The sequence below is a fragment of the Cydia amplana genome, chromosome 18, assembly GCF_948474715.1.
Source record: "Cydia amplana chromosome 18, ilCydAmpl1.1, whole genome shotgun sequence".
NCBI lineage: Eukaryota > Metazoa > Arthropoda > Insecta > Lepidoptera > Tortricidae > Cydia > Cydia amplana.
In genome coordinates, this window is record NC_086086.1 from 5,361,538 (window position 1) to 5,384,556 (window position 23,019).

The 23,019-nt window shown below is 44.4% G+C and overlaps 2 protein-coding genes across 2 annotated transcripts in view; both read left to right on the forward strand.

Annotated features, from left to right (window-relative positions):
* LOC134656576 (fibrillin-2-like) overlaps nt 1–17,757 on the forward strand; it is a 91,430-nt gene extending 73,673 nt beyond the window's left edge. Inside the window, exons 57-63 of the mRNA XM_063512134.1 lie at nt 486–705; nt 2,257–2,427; nt 3,152–3,254; nt 5,012–5,296; nt 15,436–15,583; nt 16,192–16,336; nt 16,778–17,757. Of these exons, the coding sequence (XP_063368204.1) occupies nt 486–705; nt 2,257–2,427; nt 3,152–3,254; nt 5,012–5,296; nt 15,436–15,583; nt 16,192–16,336; nt 16,778–17,757 (2,052 nt within the window). The remainder of the gene's footprint in view (nt 1–485; nt 706–2,256; nt 2,428–3,151; nt 3,255–5,011; nt 5,297–15,435; nt 15,584–16,191; nt 16,337–16,777) is intronic.
* Nucleotides 17,758–17,804: 47 nt separating this feature from the next.
* Nucleotides 17,805–18,621, forward strand: LOC134656577 (latent-transforming growth factor beta-binding protein 4-like). The gene is made up of 2 exons (XM_063512135.1): nt 17,805–17,848; nt 17,880–18,621. Exons 1-2 carry the CDS (start codon nt 17,805–17,807, stop codon nt 18,619–18,621), a joined length of 786 nt encoding a protein of 261 aa, XP_063368205.1.
* The last annotated feature ends 4,398 nt before the right edge of the window (nt 18,622–23,019 follow it).

Below are 23,019 nucleotides of genomic sequence, written 5' to 3' on the forward strand. Positions count from 1 at the left end.
ATTGAATCGGCACAAGAATTCATTTATTACGAGAGCGATTGTCGTATGACCTATTATAGGGATCATCATTGAAAATAGTCCGGTTTCCTCACGATGTTTTGCTTCATCGGAAATAGGCTTGTATCAATTGATACAAGCCTATTTCCATAGGTACATGATAAATAGTGTTAATTAATTATATGTAAAAAAGGTGTAAATTACGTTCGTACAGTCAGCAGCAGAAGTTGCTAAGCGGGCGAGAGGTTCAAAATGACCTTGACACGCTCTTATTCTCTTAACAATAACGTCGCGTCAATATCATTTTAAACACCTCGCCTGCTTAGCAACTTCTGCTGCTGACTGTACATACGGACAATAAGTTGGGCGTTAAACACCACATGTTATTTTTTATTTATTTCGTTGAATTGATTAAAATTCATAGCGTCAATTACATTAGATATATGGCTTATGCCAGGAAAATAAATGCAACATTTTTTTCTATACAGACGTGCGTGGACATCGACGAGTGCGCCGAGGGCATGGCGGGCTGCTCTTTCCGCTGCCACAACACGCCCGGATCATGGCGATGCGTGTGCCCGTACGGTTACACGATGGCCGCCGACGGAACACATTGTAAAGACTTGGACGAGTGCGCTGCGGACCCATCGCCGTGTCCGCACGCTTGCGAGAACTCTGTGGGGTCGTACAAGTGCACGTGCCCTGAAGGTATGGTATTTGGTCGTTTCTCAATCTTTTTAGTGAACTGTGTGTCCGTAATACTTTTGTTAGTTGTAAGTAGTTACCGGCAGTCCCAGTCATAGATAGTAAGTCAAGAGTGCTTACTCCATACATCAGTTTTGGTACCAATAAGACTATTATTTTCATAGTCGACATCTAGCATCGAGTAGCGGAATTATCAGTACTGCTACTTACACAGTAGATGTAGCAGTACTGATAATTCCGCTACTATGTATTTTTTTTCTCTATGTCCCGGTAGATATACTCAGACAAAATAACTTTGGAAGCGTTTCCTAAATAACCACCAATTGTTAACAATAGGCTACCGTCGAACGTCCGCCCTGCACAACGCCGAGGACGCCTGCGAGGACATCGACGAGTGCGAGGACGACTCGCGCTGCTCGCCCGGCGTGTGCGTCAACACCGACGGCGGGTACACGTGCGACTGTGACGCGGGCTTCGAGCTCAGCAGCGACGGCACCGCGTGCATCGGTGAGTATAATAACCACCAATGTGAACAATAGGCTACCGTCGAACGTCCGCCCTGCACAACGCCGATAACGCCTGCGAGGACATCGACGAGTGCGAGGACGACTCGCGCTGCTCGCCCGGCGTGTGCGTCAACACCGACGGCGGGTACACGTGCGACTGTGACGCGGGCTTCGAGCTCAGCAGCGACGGCACCGCGTGCATCGGTGAGTATAATAACCACCAATGTGAACAATAGGCTACCGTCGAACGTCCGCCCTGCACAACGCCGATAACGCCTGCGAGGACATCGACGAGTGCGAGGACGACTCGCGCTGCTCGCCCGGCGTGTGCGTCAACACCGACGGCGGGTACACGTGCGACTGCGACGCCGGCTTCGAGCTCAGCACCGACGGCACCGCGTGCATCGGTGAGTATAATAACCACCAATGTGAACAATAGGCTACCGTCGAACGTCCGCCGCGCACAACGCCGATAACGCCTGCGAGGACATCGACGAGTGCGAGGACGACTCGCGCTGCTCGCCCGGCGTGTGCGTCAACACCGACGGCGGGTACACGTGCGACTGCGACGCGGGCTTCGAGCTCAGCAGCGACGGCACCGCGTGCATCGGTGAGTATAATAACCACCAATGTGAACAATAGGCTACCGTCGAACGTCCGCCGCGCACAACGCCGATAACGCCTGCGAGGACATCGACGAGTGCGAGGACGACTCGCGCTGCTCGCCCGGCGTGTGCGTCAACACCGACGGCGGGTACACGTGCGACTGCGACGCGGGCTTCGAGCTCAGCAGCGACGGCACCGCGTGCATCGGTGAGTATAATAACCACCAATGTGAACAATAGGCTACCGTCGAACGTCCGCCGCGCACAACGCCGATAACGCCTGCGAGGACATCGACGAGTGCGAGGACGACTCGCGCTGCTCGCCCGGCGTGTGCGTCAACACCGACGGCGGGTACACGTGCGACTGCGACGCGGGCTTCGAGCTCAGCACCGACGGCACCGCGTGCATCGGTGAGTATAATAACCACCAATGTGAATAATAGGCTACCGTCGAACGTCCGCCCCGCACAACGCCGAGGACGCCTGCGAGGACATCGACGAGTGCGAGGACGACTCGCGCTGCTCGCCCGGCGTGTGCGTCAACACCGACGGCGGGTACACGTGCGACTGCGACGCGGGCTTCGAGCTCAGCAGCGACGGCACCGCGTGCATCGGTGAGTACATTTACAACACAATAGGGTATTTGACAATTTTTTATGAATGGTATCAGTCGATTAGGGTTTGTTTTGAGGATCAAATGTCTGTATGGGATCCATTGTTTTAAAGCAAACAAAAGTTACAAATGATGGTCAAAGTCCCCACACTTTACTGAGGGAACGCTTCTAATAAATTGGCAATAAGTACATCGTAACGTCACCTTACCTAACCTTAGAAGCCGTTTTGCTGTATGGAATACAAGGAAATTGCGATTTTGTCGGTGAAATATTGCGTTTTTATGTACCTATATTGTTGCCATACAATATTTTTTATAATAAAATGTAAAGAATTGAATGGTACCATTATTTTTTTCCTATTTGGAAGTTAATTTTTTTTTTAACTGGTCTTGTATTTTTTTATTATTCCCATATATTTTTTAAGTTTCCAATGTAGGTATTGTGATAAATTGCTCATTTTCTATCTATTTAAGTAGATTTATAGTGTGTCAAAGGACTGTCTTGTTTCAAACATAGACACATACTATCTTTGTCTTAAACTAGTAATAGCACCCAAAAGAAAAGTATGAGTATAGTTTGTTTTGTTCCTATTTACTGACAAATTGGTTTAAAAAACCATCTATAGTTATAAAGTTCAACATTGTGTCAACAACCCCATTAGTATTCGGTAAGATCTGTTCTCTATTTATTTGACAGTGTATTTAACAAGATTACTCGTGAACAGATCGGCGCACAGGCCAATGTTACCGCTCGCTGGTCGGCGGGCGCTGCGTGCCGGAGCCGTGGCCGCGCGCCGCCGCGCCGCCCGCGCCCAGCCAGATCACCAAGTAAGTAGCTGTACCGTAAAATATATTTCTAAAGCGTATTATACCACACAAGACTACATGAATGATAAAACAACGTGGGATTAATTGTTATTCGAAATGATAATTTTTTTAGGTATATTTGATTAATGATAAGGAAATTGATATTCCGATGTACATACTTCTTTTGTGTTTTTTATTTATTTATTTGACATTTAGATTTTATTCTAGAAACATTCTAGACTAGTATTTTTTATACAATTTTTTTTTTCATGTTTGACGATCCTTTTGTGAAATTCTTAATTTAATTTAATTTGTGTTTAATTTGATTTGTATAATAATCCAATATTCTTATGGAATAATAACATCAATAAATTGCTCTGATAATTAGCTTAATATAATTTATAAGTAAGTTACGATTCATAAGTGCTTGTTGCTAGGCCTACATGAATAAAGTATATTTTGACTATTGACTATTGACTAAAATGGGGTGAGTAGGGTCAAAACTGAAATTCAAACCTCGATAACATTTTATTTTTACATATGAAAACTGAATGGTGTATATAATAAGTGTTCCGGACGTTTGTATTTTAGTTTTTATTTTATTTTGGGTAGTTCCATTTCATAACTTTGACGATAAAGAGGAAAACCCACCTCACCCCGTAGTTGGGGTGAGAGGGGCTTTCATACAAAGGTGATTTTGGAAGATTGTTGGATCGATTTTATTTTATTATGCGTATTACTATAGCTCCATTTTAAATTGGAATACATTATTTTTGTAGCAGTAGCCTTAAAATCCCTTCTCACCCCTTCTCTCCCCATTCATAATACACCTCTCCCCGCGAAACCTACTCACCCCGTTTTACGGTAACTGTAAAGATGGCGGTTGAAATTTTGATATCCAAAAGAACATAATATTAGTAGGTGACTTAAAAGAACTTGAGCCTTAGGGCTCATTTAGACGGCGCGCGAACTCGCATGCGATTTTAGTTACAACAATTCAGCCGACCGATCAAATAACGCAATGTAATGAAACTCGCTAAGGGGCCATTTAGACGGTGCGAGAACTCGCATACGAGTTTCATTACACTGCGTTATTTGATCGGTCGGCTGAATTGATGTAACCTCAATGGCCCGTTATGTAACTAAAATCGCATGCGAGTTCGCGTGCTGTCTAAATGAGCCCTTAGTCTCCTAAATATTTAGCCCTTAGTAACCATAAATTCTACTACAATAATTGGCAACAACTAAAATCCTAATAAAAATGCTAGTTCTAGCATAGGGGTCGTCCATTAATTACGTCACACGAATTTCTAGGTTTTCTGACCCCTCCCCCCCTCCTTGTCACACTTGGTCACATTTGGCAAACCCCTCCCCCCCAGTGTGACGTCACATTTCTTCTACGAAATCGCCAAATCGAATTAAGTACCTAAGTATTATTAATATTATATCAAAATATTTTTGACGATATAAATATTAGTAATTTTTTTATAACCCAAAACTGCTTAGGAAAGAAAATTAAACGAATAAAAACGATTATCGTTTTAAAAACTTGTTATTTAAATGTGTACATAAAATAATTTAAATACATTTTCGGTTACTGATGAAGTTAAAGTGACGTCACAAAGTTTGTGTCTCCCTCCTCCCCCATGTCACATTTTCTTGACCCCCTCCCTCCCCCTAAACGTGTGACGTAATTAATGGATGACCCCATAGGTATGTATAATGTTTAGTCTAGCTTAAATTTGGCAACTAAAATAACACTTCCTCGTCACTCCCAGAGCGATATGCTGCTGCACGCTCGGCGTAGCTTGGGGTTCCGAGTGCGAGCTCTGCCCCCAACCAGGCACCAAAGAACGTCTCGACCTATGCACGCCTGACAATCTCACCCCACCTGGGCAAGGTAGCCACGGGGGCGGCGGTAGTAACGGGGGCGGCGGCGGGGGCGGCGGGGGCACGGGAGGGGGGGAGGCCATGGTGGTACCAGATATATACGGAGATGTGGACGAATGTGCGGCCATGCCTGGGCTGTGCACGCCTGGCAGATGCGTCAATACTATTGGCAGGTGAGTGATATGCTATGTTTTAGTGTAAATGCAGGATCTTTTGTTTGTTTCTGCATTATAAATCGATGACTATACTTCGTTTTTTTTAGCATTAGAAATAAGGTAAACAATCTTGATGTGTCTGTTAATTGAAAAGCACATTTTTAAAATAAGTTACGGTAAATATGTAACAATTATGAATCTAATACGATCTTTTATAGACTTCTGCTTTCATAAGTAATAGTTATTGATTTAAAAAAAGTGTTTTTCAATTAAAAGACATGTCAAAATCGCTTACCTTCTTTCAAGTTCTTTCTAATGCTAAAAAAAACGAACTATAGTATTGTTTACTGTTACTGTTACGATAAAACTCATCGATTTCGGAACATCGGATCTCCTCAACCGGATCTCATCGGATCGGATCGGCGAATTTTATGTAGATAAAGTCTCCTGAAAATGTTTTACAGGGCATGAGGTAGATAGGACTTAGTGCTATACACTGCTGTCGTAATACTGTGGCAGGGATAATTAAGTATGTATGAAAAAAAGAGCTAGAGAGAATGACAATGATGCGTCGCTCCAGTGTGCAAGCGGGACATCGCTATATACGCACATAGCGCTGTTACGCTCATATACCGGAGCGACGTGCGAATTTGCATCAGTGTGATAACCGCGAAAGACCATTTTGCTAAAAGTAACCTACAGAAAAGATATATATTATGAAAAAAGTATATATGTATTTTAACCGTAGAAATAAGGTAGAGTTAGACCAAGAAAAGGCTGCAGTGATTTTGAGACCCACGCAGTGCAAGTGTTATTCTAAATGTCAAACTTCTATGAAATTATGACGTATAAATAACACTTGAAGACTGCGTGGGCTATCAAAATCGCTGCAGACTTTTCTTGGTCCGACTCTAAGTAATTCTATGAAATAATGGAATATTACAATTTTACTCATTTTATTAATTTTACTCTTGTATTAATGTTGTCAGTGGGTACGATTTTTATTCATACGTCGCTATATGTCGTCGTCTCGCGACGATAGATATATTCAGGACGTCGTTTCTCCGAAATCATCATTATGCTGAATTCTGTAGGTACTTTTACTTATATACTGAATCAATTTTAAATTATAATATAAATTACCTATAGCAGGTACGTTGAACTTCCATTCAGCGGTATGTTAAACATGTAACCATATTATTTCGAAGAAATATGAGTTCTCGGTATTACGTAAATACTCGTTGAAGGACTGGCAATAAACGAACGTCGATACAAAAGAAGCCACATAATTATTCGTGCTTACAAATAGAACCTTTATCATAGAAGGTAGGATCCTATAGAAGTGGTATATGCGTGCCTCCGTGAGGGACAAAACATACGCAATGCGACACTACGATTGGTCGAATTGATTTGTTGCCCACCAATATTATAATCCATACTAATTTACGGTGGGGAATAAAAAAAAATATGAGACTGTGACAAGAACAAACAATAATAGCGCTTTAGCTGCTACTCGTACTGAAAGATACATAAGACTATCTCGTTCGGTCATTTCCCCCCACCCCTCATGACCGATCCAGTTAAAATACTAGATTCATGACCTTTATCGAGAATTGAACCCGGCATTGCTAGTTTCCACGACAAAGTCAAGTACTCAAATGTCAAATTATATGGGTAACCGGATCGTCAGAAACAGCCATTTGAAATTCGCAGAAATCACGACGAACGCTCCACCTAGCTCAATGGAAATTAAAGCGGCATTTCGCAAATTTAATTTAAATTGTAGTGAATAATTGCAAAGACGGTGATTAAGTAATTTATGCGCATCCATTTTCGATTAGCTAAGCGAAGTTATATCACTGTCAATATAATAGTTAGAGTTTCTCTAATTGTATTAGCAAACTTTTCATTGTCAGCGAAAGTCAAACTTATGAATGTTATCATTTGTATTACACCTTCGTCTTGAAAAGCCTATCTATACTTAGTTGAAAGTTTTATGCAAATAATTAGGTAACTTTGAAAAGCAGATTCTTATAATTTGGAAACTAAGAAATGTTTATGTTGTCTTAAAATAAAGATTATTTTAGAAGTACGAAATTATTATTTAGGTACTGTACTTTTGTAAGTTTAGTATGAAGACTGTCGCGTTCTAGAAGCGTTCTAACCTACTAGGTGTCCCGTTAGGTATGGGAAATTATAAATGAGTAGGCAGAAGAACGGTACAAAATATTTATTACCCCAACTAGCTCAGATGGTAAAGCGGGTAAAATGTCGTGGTTCGCGCTAATACTTATTAGGATCGGATTCCGCTAATCAATTGCAGCCGAAGTACTCCCCTGACGGTGCCGAGGTGGTAGGCGCCGTTTTTCTGATCGGCGCTGAGTTCAGCGCAGCTCGGAACTGCGTGGCGCTGAGTCGGGGAAAGGGCCAGAAGCAGGCCAGTAGCAAAACGGCAAGCGGGCGGCAAGCAGGAAGCCAACAAAAGTCACTCTGGACTTTGGACCCTGGAACGCGCCATCAGACTATGCGTTAGAAACGGTCCATAAGCCTTTGTGAACACCAACGGCAAGCGGGAAAGTACTGTAGTAGTTGTGTTGCCGTGGAAGTTCACAATTCAGATACGGAGATTACAAAAAGGCGAAGTAATTTAACGGAAGAAAGGAATTTAAATGCAATTATATTTTTAATACAAAATGGAGGGTGGATTGACAAAAGGCCATGATGACTACGAACAAAACTACATTCTTCAATTTGAGATATTGATAAATCTTTAGTTAAATGGCAATTACTATGAAATGGTTGTGATTTGAGTTAAAATTACAAAGCAATAAAATGGCACTACAATATTCTAGGCAACTAGCATATAAAATGTATCCACTTACCCAATTCGGGGTACACTTAAAAACATAATTAAACACCACAGTGATTTTATAATGGTTGAGGAACACGTAGGGACGAAGTTAAATTCGATTACGTTTCGATATTTGATCCGTAGCAGAGATCGATAATTAAGCGACGTGCGTTCCACTCAACTTCAATGGTAAAATGAACGAGACGCCGGCCGTGCGCGATGACATAGCGCACCGTTCAGTACATTCATTCATGCACTCGCGAATGTGAACATTATTGTAAGTGAATGTTATAACTATGGCGCGACATATTTAAAATTAATCAGCGTGATGATGATTTTATAATCCTAAATACACAGTTTTAATACAGTACTATTGTATATTTTAGTGTGTAATATAGTTTAGAATTGTAAATATATTTTTAATTAGGTAAGTAGTAGTTTTTAAGGTCTATTTTTATGAAACATGTAACGTATTACGTTACATATACCCCCCTCTCCAACGAAAGGGTTTTATTCTAAAATAAAACCCGATTGGATTGCCATTAGCATTACACTTTCATTCGATCATCTGTCATAATTTCCTTTCATACTTCATCTCAAACATAAAAACAAATGCAACTTTTAAAGTTGACAACGCGTCCTTTCATACAAAAAGGCATTTGTGATATATTGCACACATGACTTATACTAATAACAAGGTCTTAACTGCAGGGCTTGCGTTTACCTAAGGTTGTTGGCCAGCTTGATATCTTTGATATGCCAGACCCCTAGGTTTTTTCCATTCATGTCCTCTAAGACATACACAAGAGGAGACCTCTTTTCGATTATACGACACTTAATAAATTTAGGCGCTAATTTCTTGCTAAAGTATTTGTCTTTATCGCTTAAAATGTACGTGCGTTTTAAGACTATGTCTCCAACATTAAAATCAGCAGGTTTCCGTCGTAAATTATACTGAGCAGTGTTTTTTACATGTGCCTGCCACAGAGAAGCTTGCACATCATCAAACACAGAAGCCAGACAACCACGGTTTTCTACATAAATATCGCGAGGTAAGAATAATATCTCGTCACCCAGATCATTGTCTGTATAGTGAGACCCACACAAGACAAGTTCACGTCCATACACAATAAATGACGGTGTATAACCACGAATCGATTCGTTCGCAGAGTTATTTATGGCGAACTTTATTTTGGGAATAAAAGTGTCCCACGTCCGGTGGTCGTTTTGGACAAACGTAGACAAACACGTGACTATTGTTTTATTGTAACGTTCCACGAGATTAATTTGCGGAGTGTATCTTGGTGTAAAGTACACATTTGGAACGTTATAACGTTTAAAAAGTGCATCTGTTGCCGAGCTAGTAAACTGGCTACCATTATCGAGGAAAATAGTTTGGGGAACGCCATGGACCAAAAATATGTTTTCCTCCATAAGTTTAACTACTGCGTCGCTAGTCGCACGACGTAGTGGAAATATCTCGCAATATTTAGAGAAACAGCAAGTAATGACAAGAATGTAGCTGTTTTGTTTGCGTGTTATGGGTAGTGGACCAATAAAATCTACTGAAATCATTTGAAACGGACGTGAACACTGTTTTGGACGTCCCATTTCTCCTAAGGTCGTATGATTTTGAGATTTGTACAACAAACAAACAGAACACGAGCCCACGAACTTAACGACATCTTGGTGCATGCCGGGCCAGAAATAATTTAAAGCTAACCGCCGATAAGTTTTAAAGATGCCAAGATGTCCAGCTGTTGGTTCTGAATGGTTTTCGTCTATTATTTGTTCGCGAAATTCGCTTGGCACTACCTCTTTCCAATCAAATTCAGAAGTAAGTTGATCAAATTTAGATTTACATAGCCGAAACAATGAATTATTTTTAATTTGAAAATTAGGGTAATTACTTGGAGAATTAAGGCAACCGTTGTAAATTCGTTTATACCAGTCATCACTTGTGTTGGTTATGGAATTGGTTAAAGAAATAGCATTGACTGGGACAGCGCGAGAAAGAGCGTCAGGTATAACGTTATCGACTCCGCGGCGATGCTTCATTTCAAAATTGAACGCAGATAACCGTACTCCCCAACGTGCTAATCTACCAGTGGGATTTTCTAAAGATAAGAACCATTTTAACGCAGAATGGTCAGTGTACACTATAAAAGTCTTACCATTTTCGAGATAACAGCGCCAGTACTCTAGTGCTGTCAAGACACTAAGAGCTTCGCGTTCCGTGATGCTGTAATTTCTCTCAGCTTGGGATAAAGATCGACTCATATACGCTATGGGGTGTTCTTTACCATTTAAAGTCTGGGTTAACATGGCGCCAACTCCATAATTACTAGCGTCACAGTGAACCTCGAATGGCAACGAGTAGTCCGGACAGGATAGAACTGGTGCGGAAACCAAGGATTCCTTTAAAGCGTTAAAAGCCGCATCAGCTTCCTGAGTCCATTCAAATGTTGGAGCCTTTTTGCCATTCGAAGTTAGCCTGTTCAAGGGACCTGCTACAGTACTAAAATTGGGCACGAAACGACGGTACCACGTGGCAGTTCCTAGGAAACGTTGAAGTTCTTTTTTGTTAGTAGGAGTGGGAAAGTTAACTATCGCCTCAATTTTTCCGGGATCAGTGCGTAAGCCACGACTATCGACCACGTACCCGAGGTATTTCAACTCACTCCTAAAGAACTTGCATTTCTCAAAATTCACCGTGAGATTTGCTTGTTTTAACTTTTCCAAAACTCGCAACAGACGTGACACATGTTCCTCGAATGATGAACTAACGATAATGATGTCGTCGAGATAAGCAAACGTCTTAAACTCCGTGTGGCCAAACAAATTATCTACCAACCGTTGCTGTGTCGCAGGCGCATTGGTCAAACCAAAAGCAGTTGTTTTAAAACGTAAGGTGCCTCTACCAGGTATATAAAATGCTGTTTTGTCACGATCTTCAGGCGCGATAGGGATTTGCCAGAAAGCCTTGGATAAATCTATGCTACTTAGGTACTTAGCATCACGGAGACTATCCAAAATTTCCGACACGTACGGCAAATAATAAGCGTCGCGCTTGGTGACCGCGTTTAGCTTACGGCTATCGAGACAGAACCGTGGCTGTCCGTTCTTTTTATTAACAATGAGAACAGGGGACGACCAAGCGCTCTCACAAGGCTCGATGACGTCTAGGGTCAACATTTCGTCAACTTGTTCGATCAAGATGCGCTGCTTCTCTGGTGACATTCTATAATAACGCTGTTTAATAGGCTGGGCGTCGCCGGTATCAATATAATGGGTGATTGCATTTGTACGACCCAAACCTTTCTCCTCAGTGGATATTGACCGAAATTGACTGATAACAGTATCCGCTATTACTTTCTGTGGCTGCGTCAAATTGTCGTAAGAGAGAATAAAGGTCTCTTCAGGATTCGTTTTAATTTCAGAAATGGGGCAGTCTGACAATTTGATACTTCCAACGTATTTTGGGCAAAGTCCGAACGCACGCCAAAAATCTACGCCGAGTAAGATGGGAGATGTAATCTCTGGGACAACATAAGCCTTAATTATGTGGTATTGCCCTTCAAATGTAATGGGTAAATTCATGTACCCAATACTATTCATAACTTGACCGCCAGCCGCTTTCATACTGGAGTTGTCCTGATTCTGGTGGAAGGTGCAGTCGTCGATTAAAGACTTATGGGAATTATTTCCTAATACTGTTACTTCAGCACCACAATCTAACATAGCGCAGGCGTCAATATCATTAATCTTAATATTAACATACGGCCTATTATCATGATCAGGTTTAGTTTGCAGAATTGTGGAAATTTTGTATGAAGAGGTAAAGATCTTTATAAAGTTAAGCCAGGTATCCCAATCTTCCTTATTGAAATTTCCACAACTCTGCTTAACTAGTTTTTTTGATTGTGCTTGCCTTTAGAACAAACTGGGCAATCAGGTGTTTTCACATCTTTCATTCCACACTTGAAACAAATAATGTCACGACTAGCTTGACATTGACGAATGTGATGCGTATTGTTACGACATCTTGGGCAGTATGGTTGATTTTTATTTGTTTGAACACTATTTATATAATTTTGTTGTTGTGGTTTTGATGAATTTTGATTACTATTTTGTTGTTTGTAGCTATAATTTTTGTTGTAATTGTTTGTGTTTGTAAAGTTTTGCCTATTAAAATTACTGTTATATTTATTGTTTTTTTTATTAGAATCTGTAGAGTAGGCAAATTCAGGCGCAACTGTATTCGCTGTGACCTTAGGCGGTTCTTGAAATTGTGAAAGTCGAGCTTGAACGCTTTCATAATTGCGGCACAAGGTACGTAAGGTTTCTATGTCCGAAATAGAAGCCACTGATGCCAGAGTGCTTGCATAGCAGGGCCTTATATTGTGAAGAAGGATTCTTAACTTCTCTGCCTCTGAAGGAGGATTGGACAAACGCGAGAACATACCATCCATGATAGAGAGATAAATGGTGATGCTCTCGCGTTCTCCCTGAGTACGAGCACGAATCTCCGCGTCCAGTCTGTAGTCATAATCCGACTGATCAAAGTCCTTCCTCAATAGGGCTGCTAATTCGGACCAAGAATCCACCTTGTCTCTAACAGACCGATACCAGTGCAAGGCATTGTCTTGGAAAATTTCAGTAGAGTAATTTAAAATCTTACTAGTAGGAATATTACGGGCTTTTATAAATTCATCAACACGCTGAATGAAAGAGCGCACGCAAGTTGTGCCGTTAAATTTTAATTTCGCAAGATCAGCTGAGGTACGGTCGCATGTCACCGAGATCACGTTCTGCAACTCGGGGACCGCAGGTCCAGATTCAAAAGAGCTGGTGGAACCCGCGCTGGAAGTGCTTGCAAAAGGTTTATTTGCCTGAAGGGTCTTAAACTTTTTCGTAAGAAGGTCAAATTCTTTAACGACTTCGTCGTACTCTTTTTTAATGTCATCACTACGTGTTATCCTCGCAATACGATTATATAAATGGTTCAGCATGTTTTGGGTTCTCATCAACACAGGAGTAGTGGTATCTGCACTGTCTAAATTTGACTGAATTTTAGTGAGAACTTCCAAGCAGCCGTGAAGGTCTTGTGTAGCTTCGAGTGGAGACTCTAAAATATGCTCTGAAGGAAAATCCTTTGAAAGTTTTACAATTTGTTTGCGAAGTTCCTCAACGGATGAGGCGGGAGAGGCGCCTCTAATACGCACTTCATACTCCAGCTCTGACTTTTGAAGAGATAAGAACCTCACGGACAGCATGATGAACCAAATAAATATTTTGGGTAAGTGGTACAAAGCAAAAGCAACTACTAAAACTATAATCAACTCTAGTTCTCCGCTCTGTTACAATTAAAATGATGATGATGAACGTTTGGTTTTTTTTTAATTGAAATTAGTAAAAATAAAAAATAAAACTATTAGCAGAAAAAAAAAGCAATGCTACTAATGTGTACTAGTTAATACGCCAGTAAAATGATACAATGATTTCTAAAACAATTTCATAAACAATTCAAAAGTGAAAATAAAATTCATAAACTTGGATTTTACACAGAATAAAAAAGAATCCAGAATATTTTATTAAAATTCTAAAACTTCGTACACCTCAGCAGCAGAAAAAAAACCCAAGAAGAAAAAGAAGGCAAAATAAAAAAAAACGTTTCACAAAAAATAACCACAAACATACACTAACTACAAGGCACAAAGAAAAACGGAATCCGATAAGGTATAAACCACGTGTAAGGGCGCCAGTGTCGCGTTCTAGAAGCGTTCTAACCTACTAGGTGTCCCGTTAGGTATGGGAAATTATAAATGAGTAGGCAGAAGAACGGTACAAAATATTTATTACCCCAACTAGCTCAGATGGTAAAGCGGGTAAAATGTCGTGGTTCGCGCTAATACTTATTAGGATCGGATTCCGCTAATCAATTGCAGCCGAAGTACTCCCCTGACGGTGCCGAGGTGGTAGGCGCCGTTTTTCTGATCGGCGCTGAGTTCAGCGCAGCTCGGAACTGCGTGGCGCTGAGTCGGGGAAAGGGCCAGAAGCAGGCCAGTAGCAAAACGGCAAGCGGGCGGCAAGCAGGAAGCCAACAAAAGTCACTCTGGACTTTGGACCCTGGAACGCGCCATCAGACTATGCGTTAGAAACGGTCCATAAGCCTTTGTGAACACCAACGGCAAGCGGGAAAGTACTGTAGTAGTTGTGTTGCCGTGGAAGTTCACAATTCAGATACGGAGATTACAAAAAGGCGAAGTAATTTAACGGAAGAAAGGAATTTAAATGCAATTATATTTTTAATACAAAATGGAGGGTGGATTGACAAAAGGCCATGATGACTACGAACAAAACTACATTCTTCAATTTGAGATATTGATAAATCTTTAGTTAAATGGCAATTACTATGAAATGGTTGTGATTTGAGTTAAAATTACAAAGCAATAAAATGGCACTACAATATTCTAGGCAACTAGCATATAAAATGTATCCACTTACCCAATTCGGGGTACACTTAAAAACATAATTAAACACCACAGTGATTTTATAATGGTTGAGGAACACGTAGGGACGAAGTTAAATTCGATTACGTTTCGATATTTGATCCGTAGCAGAGATCGATAATTAAGCGACGTGCGTTCCACTCAACTTCAATGGTAAAATGAACGAGACGCCGGCCGTGCGCGATGACATAGCGCACCGTTCAGTACATTCATTCATGCACTCGCGAATGTGAACATTATTGTAAGTGAATGTTATAACTATGGCGCGACATATTTAAAATTAATCAGCGTGATGATGATTTTATAATCCTAAATACACAGTTTTAATACAGTACTATTGTATATTTTAGTGTGTAATATAGTTTAGAATTGTAAATATATTTTTAATTAGGTAAGTAGTAGTTTTTAAGGTCTATTTTTATGAAACATGTAACGTATTACGTTACAAGACTATGATAGCTAATAATGATAGGTACTATACCTTGCTTTATGCTACTTATTATTTACTGTTCACCACCGGTCAGTCACCTGCCTAAAGATGGCGGAAGATTAGGCACCTCGTCGGCGATTTAGATTCGTAAAATATTCGTTGGTGTTCTTGCGGCTTCGTAAATTGATTACCTACTCCTTGTTAGGAAATGCTCTCGGTGCTGAATTTGTATCAGTGACTATCGACAATTCCCGGTACCGGTACTATTTTTGTTTAAAAAAACCAGAACCGGGTGCGACCCTTCTTCTAAAACCTCTGTCTGTCACTGTCTGTTGTGTACTTTACATTATTGTTCTTTTTACAGTTTCCGCTGTGTATGCCCCCGTGGTTATAAGTCGGCGGATGGAATCTGCGTGGACATGGACGAGTGCGCCGCACGCCCGCCGCCGTGCGAGCAACTGTGCCGCAACACCGAGGGTTCTTACGAGTGCTTGTGTCGCACGGGATACGAGGTAACGTCTACCATCACATCAGGTACTGTATGCATGACGGGCGATTGCGCTGCGAACAACTTTGTCGCAACCAAAATTAATGTGGGTATTCAAACGCCACTTCCAGACACCACCAATAGGGATGATGACACATGTTGAATTTTATAACAAAATCTAGTAAAATAGATAGCAAACGAGCAATTTATCACAATAATGTGGATATTAAAAAAAAAATATTGAAAAATTACAAAAATACAGGACCTGAAAGTTTCAAAATTTAAGTTTTTTTTAACTTCCAAAAACGATAAAAGTAAGGATACCATTCGATTCCTTACATTTGATCCAAAAAAATATTGTATAGCAACATAAACGCAATATTTCACCGACAAAAACGTAATTTTCTTGTTTTGTCCATATCTACAAGATGGGCTCCCAGAGTTTTGTATAGGGCGTTTCGCGAGTGAAGTGCGACTGTCGGCCTTTGACTACAATTTCTGATTTTTGTGTTACTTGAATGCAATGGGTCCCATATAGACATTTGATCCTAAAAACAAACTCGATCGATTGATACCATAAATGAAAATTAGTCATGTAGCCTATTACTTATACAATACTTGGTTGTTTGACAGGTTGATGAGGACGGAGCGAACTGCCGCGACGTGGACGAATGTGCCGCCGGTACACACACCTGCCAACAGACCTGCACCAACACCGAGGGATCCTTCGAGTGCTCCTGCCAGGAGGGCTATGAGAAACGCGGCGATGCTTGTATCGGTGAGCAATACCAAACCACTTAGGTATCGGAGACAGATGTCGAGGAATGCCGCCGGTACACATACCTGCCCGCAGACCTGCACCAACACCAAAACCAAACCTTTAATTTAATTAAATAAAATACTCGTTCGATACTTGCTTTACTGTAGCTCTTCAGATAGATACCTTATGCAGCTGAAATTGTTCTCGACGCGTTGAAATTCCAGCAACTTTCGCGAGTCGCAACTATCATCTTGGGTCGTCCCATTCGTTTTTCGTCAAGTTCTTAAATTTGTTTACATTGAAAGCCACCGACGATTGTGACGAATGCAGAATGAGTGACGAAAGCAGAATAGGACTAATTTAAGAACTTGACGAAAAACGAATGGGACGACCCAAGATGATACCAAAAAAACTGATTATCAGGTTCTTTGTATTGTTCCTATTTTTCCATGTTCGCAGATGTGAACGAGTGTCTCGAGGAAGGCGTGTGTCCGTCGCCGGGCAAGTGCGTGAACCTGCTAGGCTCGTACCGTTGCGTCTGTCCCCGCGGGTTCCGTCTGGACTTGGAAGGCTCGCGCTGCCTGGACAGGGACGAGTGCGCGGACGGCCGCTGCCAATCGCCATGCCGTAATTATGCTGGCTCCTACCGCTGCGACTGCCCTGCTGGTAAGTGCACCTTCCGTCCACCACCATCCAGCACTTATTCATCCATCCAACCATCGATCCACCACCAATACCGTTCTTACCGTTGCGTCTGTCCCCGCGGGTTCCGCCTGGACTTGGAAGGCTCGCGCTGCCTGGACAGGGACGAGTGCGCGGACGGCCGCTGCCAATCGCCATGCCGTAATTATGCTGGCTCCTACCGCTGCGACTGCCCTGCTGGTAAGTGCACCTTCCGTCCACCACCATCCAGCACTTATTCATCCATCCAACCATCGATCCACCACCAATACCGTTCTTACCGTTGCGTCTGTCCCCGCGGGTTCCGCCTGGACTTGGAAGGCTCGCGCTGCCTGGACAGGGACGAGTGCGCGGACGGCCGCTGCCAATCGCCATGCCGTAATTATGCTGGCTCCTACCGCTGCGACTGCCCTGCTGGTAAGTGCACCTTCCGTCCACCACCATCCAGCACTTATTCATCCATCCAACCATCGATCCACCACCAATACCGTTCTTACCGTTGCGTCTGTCCCCGCGGGTTCCGCCTGGACTTGGAAGGCTCGCGCTGCCTGGACAGGGACGAGTGCGCGGACGGCCGCTGCCAATCGCCATGCCGTAATTATGCTGGCTCCTACCGCTGCGACTGCCCTGCTGGTAAGTGCACCTTCCGTCCACCACTATCCAGCACTTATTCATCCATCCAACCATCGATCCACCACCAATACCGTTCTTACCGTTGCGTCTGTCCCCGCGGGTTCCATCTGGACTTGGAAGGCTAGCGCTGCGTGGACAGGGACGAGTGCGCGGACGGCCGCTGCCAATCGCCATGCCGTTATTATGCTGGCTCCTACCGCTGCGACTGCCCTGCTGGTAAGTGTACCTTCCGTCCACCACCATCCAGCACTTATTCATCCATCCAACCATCGATCCACCACCAATACCGTTCTTACCGTTGCGCCTGTCCCCGCGGGTTCCGCCTGGACTTGAAAGGCTCGCGCTGCCTGGACAGGGACGAGTGCGCGGACGGCTGCTGCCAATCGCCATGCCGTAATTATGCTGGCTCCTACCGCTGCGACTGCCCTGCTGGTAAGTACACCTTCCGTCCACCACCATCCAGCACTTATTCATCCATCCAACCATCGATCCACCACCAATACCGTTCTTACCGTTGCGTCTGTCCCCGCGGGTTCCGTCTGGACTTGGAAGGCTCGCGCTGCCTGGACAGGGACGAGTGCGCGGACGGCCGCTGCCAATCGCCATGCCGTAATTATGCTGGCTCCTACCGCTGCGACTGCCCTGCTGGTAAGTGCACCTTCCGTCCACCACCATCCAGCACTTATTCATCCATCCAACCATCGATCCACCACCAATACCGTTCTTACCGTTGCGTCTGTCCCCGCGGGTTCCGTCTGGACTTGGAAGGCTCGCGCTGCCTGGACAGGGACGAGTGCGCGGACGGCCGCTGCCAATCGCCATGCCGTAATTATGCTGGCTCCTACCGCTGCGACTGCCCTGCTGGTAAGTGCACCTTCCGTCCACCACCATCCAGCACTTATTCATCCATCCAACCATCGATCCACCACCAATACCGTTCTTACCGTTGCGTCTGTCCCCGCGGGTTCCATCTGGACTTGGAAGGCTAGCGCTGCGTGGACAGGGACGAGTGCGCGGACGGCCGCTGCCAATCGCCATGCCGTTATTATGCTGGCTCCTACCGCTGCGACTGCCCTGCTGGTAAGTGTACCTTCCGTCCACCACCATCCAGCACTTATTCATCCATCCAACCATCGATCCACCACCAATACCGTTCTTACCGTTGCGTCTGTCCCCGCGGGTTCCGCCTGGACTTGAAAGGCTCGCGCTGCCTGGACAGGGACGAGTGCGCGGACGGCCGCTGCCAATCGCCATGCCGTAATTATGCTGGCTCCTACCGCTGCGACTGCCCTGCTGGTAAGTACACCTTCCGTCCACCACCATCCAGCACTTATTCATCCATCCAACCATCGATCCACCACCAATACCGTTCTTACCGTTGCGTCTGTCCCCGCGGGTTCCGTCTGGACTTGGAAGGCTCGCGCTGCCTGGACAGGGACGAGTGCGCGGACGGCCGCTGCCAATCGCCATGCCGTAATTATGCTGGCTCCTACCGCTGCGACTGCCCTGCTGGTAAGTGCACCTTCCGTCCACCACCATCCAGCACTTATTCATCCATCCAACCATCGATCCACCACCAATACCGTTCTTACCGTTGCGTCTGTCCCCGCGGGTTCCGCCTGGACTTGGAAGGCTCGCGCTGCCTGGACAGGGACGAGTGCGCGGACGGCCGCTGCCAATCGCCATGCCGTAATTATGCTGGCTCCTACCGCTGCGACTGCCCTGCTGGTAAGTGCACCTTCCGTCCACCACCATCCAGCACTTATTCATCCATCCAACCATCGATCCACCACCAATACCGTTCGTACCGTTGCGTCTGTCCCCGCGGGTTCCGCCTGGACTTGGAAGGCTCGCGCTGCCTGGACAGGGACGAGTGCGCGGACGGCCGCTGCCAATCGCCATGCCGTAATTATGCTGGCTCCTACCGCTGCGACTGCCCTGCTGGTAAGTGCACCTTCCGTCCACCACCATCCAGCACTTATTCATCCATCCAACCATCGATCCACCACCAATACCGTTCTTACCGTTGCGTCTGTCCCCGCGGGTTCCGCCTGGACTTGGAAGGCTCGCGCTGCCTGGACAGGGACGAGTGCGCGGACGGCCGCTGCCAATCGCCATGCCGTAATTATGCTAGCTCCTATCGCTGCGACTGCCCTGCTGGTAAGTGTACCTTCCGTCCACCACCATCCAGCACTTATTCATCCATCCAACCATCGATCCACCACCAATACCGTTCTTACCGTTGCGTCTGTCCCCGCGGGTTCCGCCTGGACTTGGAAGGCTCGCGCTGCCTGGACAGGGATGAGTGCGCGGACGGCCGCTGCCAATCGCCATGCCGTAATTATGCTAGCTCCTACCGCTGCGACTGCCCTGCTGGTAAGTGTACCTTCCGTCCACCACCATCCAGCACTTATTCATCCATCCAACCATCGATCCACCACCAATACCTTTCTTACCGTTGCGTCTGTCCCCGCGGGTTCCGCCTGGACTTGGAAGGCTCGCGCTGCCTGGACAGGGACGAGTGCGCGGACGGCCGCTGCCAATCGCCATGCCGTAATTATGCTGGCTCCTACCGCTGCGACTGCCCTGCTGGTAAGTGCACCTTCCGTCCACCACCATCCAGCACTTATTCATCCATCCAACCATCGATCCACCACCAATACCGTTCTTACCGTTGCGTCTGTCCCCGCGGGTTCCGCCTGGACTTGGAAGGCTCGCGCTGCCTGGACAGGGACGAGTGCGCGGACGGCCGCTGCCAATCGCCATGCCGTAATTATGCTGGCTCCTACCGCTGCGACTGCCCTGCTGGTAAGTACACCTTCCGTCCACCACCATCCAGCACTTATTCATCCATCCAACCATCGATCCACCACCAATACCGTTCTTACCGTTGCGTCTGTCCCCGCGGGTTCCGTCTGGACTTGGAAGGCTCGCGCTGCCTGGACAGGGACGAGTGCGCGGACGGCCGCTGCCAATCGCCATGCCGTAATTATGCTGGCTCCTACCGCTGCGACTGCCCTGCTGGTAAGTGCACCTTCCGTCCACCACCATCCAGCACTTATTCATCCATCCAACCATCGATCCACCACCAATACCGTTCTTACCGTTGCGTCTGTCCCCGCGGGTTCCGTCTGGACTTGAACCGCCACCACCTGCTGGGCTTGAACCGCTCACCACCACCTATTCACTTATTAGTTCACCTTTTTAAAGATTTAAAGATTTTTATTGAACATAAGAAAATAAATTTACATAACTATTTGATCGTAGACAGCTGCAGTAGTGTGAACTGTGTCGCAGCTATTTACGCCCACCTCGGGACACAGGGGTTTTTATGTTCTATATCTAGCAGATACATAAGTATACAAGTTTAGTAAACTTAAATTTACTTATAATTATATTAGTTTTAATTTAGTTTAAACACAATATTAAACATGCGATAAGGTAAGGTTATGATAATTGTTAAAGAGCGCATTTACATTATGAAATGATTCCAATCTATAAATATTTATTATTATTAGATACTTATTGTTAGACATAATCAGGTGTGATCATTCAAATAGTAATTCGGTCTCATCATAATTGAGATTTTGTAAAAAGTTTGTAATTTTTTTCTTGCATTCCCAGCATGACAGTTGGTGAATGTTTAACAGAGTATTCAATTTGTTATAAAGTTTAGCCGAAAGATAGTCATAATTACGTCTGGGCTTCTTCCTAAACTTTTGTACACTGTGAACCTTTTGGGTTCACCATGAGGCCGCCCCTTCATGGATTCTGCTTGAACTTGAAATCTAAGGGTGAAATCAGCGCTACAAGCAACGAACTGTGTAACAATGCTGAACCTTTTTGCTGACACACTCTTCTATTTTTTCATTGTTTGTCAGGTAAACACAAGTCGGAACAACTCGGTGAAGGAAAACATCGTGAGGAAACCTGCATACATCTGCGAAGAAATTCAAAGGTGTATGTGAAGTCCCCAATCCGCATTGGGCTAGCGTGGGGACTATAGCCCAAGCCCTCTCGCGCATGAGAGGAGGCCTGTGCCCAGAAGTGGGACGCATATAGGCTCACATTATTTACATTATTATTTTTGTCAGGTACAACACGATCGTCAAGCGGTATCTGCGTGCCGACGGATGTGTGCGCTAGCGGGCCCTGTGGCTCATCGCCTTGCTTCCCTGTCGGTGGCGCCTACCGTTGCGGCTGTCCTGGAGGCTACGGCTGGGACAGTGGCCATGGCGTGTGTCTACAGGTAATAGAGTGTTGTAATCAGAGGCGGATTCAATGTTCACCGCGCGCTAGGCTATTGAGGTAGAAACGTCCTCTTCGGGAGGTTTGATCATGAGACATTGAAAAAAAAATGAAAAAATGAAAATATTTATTTCAGACACCAGGTATCCATATTTTTGTCTACAAAACTATACACACATCTGCCCTACATTACATACATACATACATTGATAGAGGCGCGCGAACGCCTGGTTTGCTCAACGTCTATTATAAGCTTTTTATTAACTTGCAATGTACCTATGTATGTAACTATGTAACTATGTTTGTACGGGTCAAATCTTGCAAGTTAAATTTGACCCACTTCCTGACTTCCGATGAAGCTGGAAATTTGCATACATATGTAAGTCGGGTGACAATGCAATATTATGGTACCATCGAGCTGATCTGATGATGGAGACAGCAGGTGATCATAGGAACTCTGTGATAAAACAACGAAACCTAATTGTGTTTGGGGTTTTTAGAACCGTCTCGATGTGTATTCGTTGCCTGTGGAAAGAAAAGTACAGCCAGCGATAAAAGCTTGTACCAAAAATGAAATTTTTGCCAAAAACTTATTTAAAAATATGTTTTGCTTTCGATTAATATCTAAATAAGAGGTTTTAGTAGGCTACTTACGAAATAGCATCTATAAGTAATTAGTTTTAGTATTTAATACATAATGTTGCCAACATATTATTGCATGTGCCCATGTAACATTGTGCGTGCTATTTAACTTAATGTTAAATATTAACATGTTGCTATATGTGAGATCCTACAATTGGCTCTGTGTCACTATTGATGTTGTTATTAGCATAGTTATAGCTGTTGGTTCTCCATGTAAATAAAATAAATAAATAAATAAATAAGAACCTTAATCTTTTAGCTGGCGGGTGGCTGCGCGACAGCTAGCTGTCTATTCGGCTGCTCGGCATTCGGCGACTCGTACCAGTGCGGCTGCCCCACCGGCTACCAGCTGGTCGGCGCCGGACACTGTCTCACTGCACTCGACGGCGCACTACCGCCGGACGATATCGGAGACGCGCCAGTATTCCCCGTACAAGACCAGTATAGGATCGGAGGAAAGAATGAGCTCATATCTACGGAAGGATGCTTCAGTTGCA

What these genes read in the sequence shown, in the direction of transcription:
- LOC134656577 (XM_063512135.1), top strand. Translation starts at nt 17,805, where the DNA reads ATGCCGTTATTATGCTGGCTCCTACCGCTGCGACTGCCCTGCTG. An exon ending in CCGCTGCGACTGCCCTGCTG is followed by an intron (nt 17,849 to 17,879) that starts GTAAGTGTACCT and finishes ACCACCATCCAG; the next exon opens with CACTTATTCATCCATCCAAC.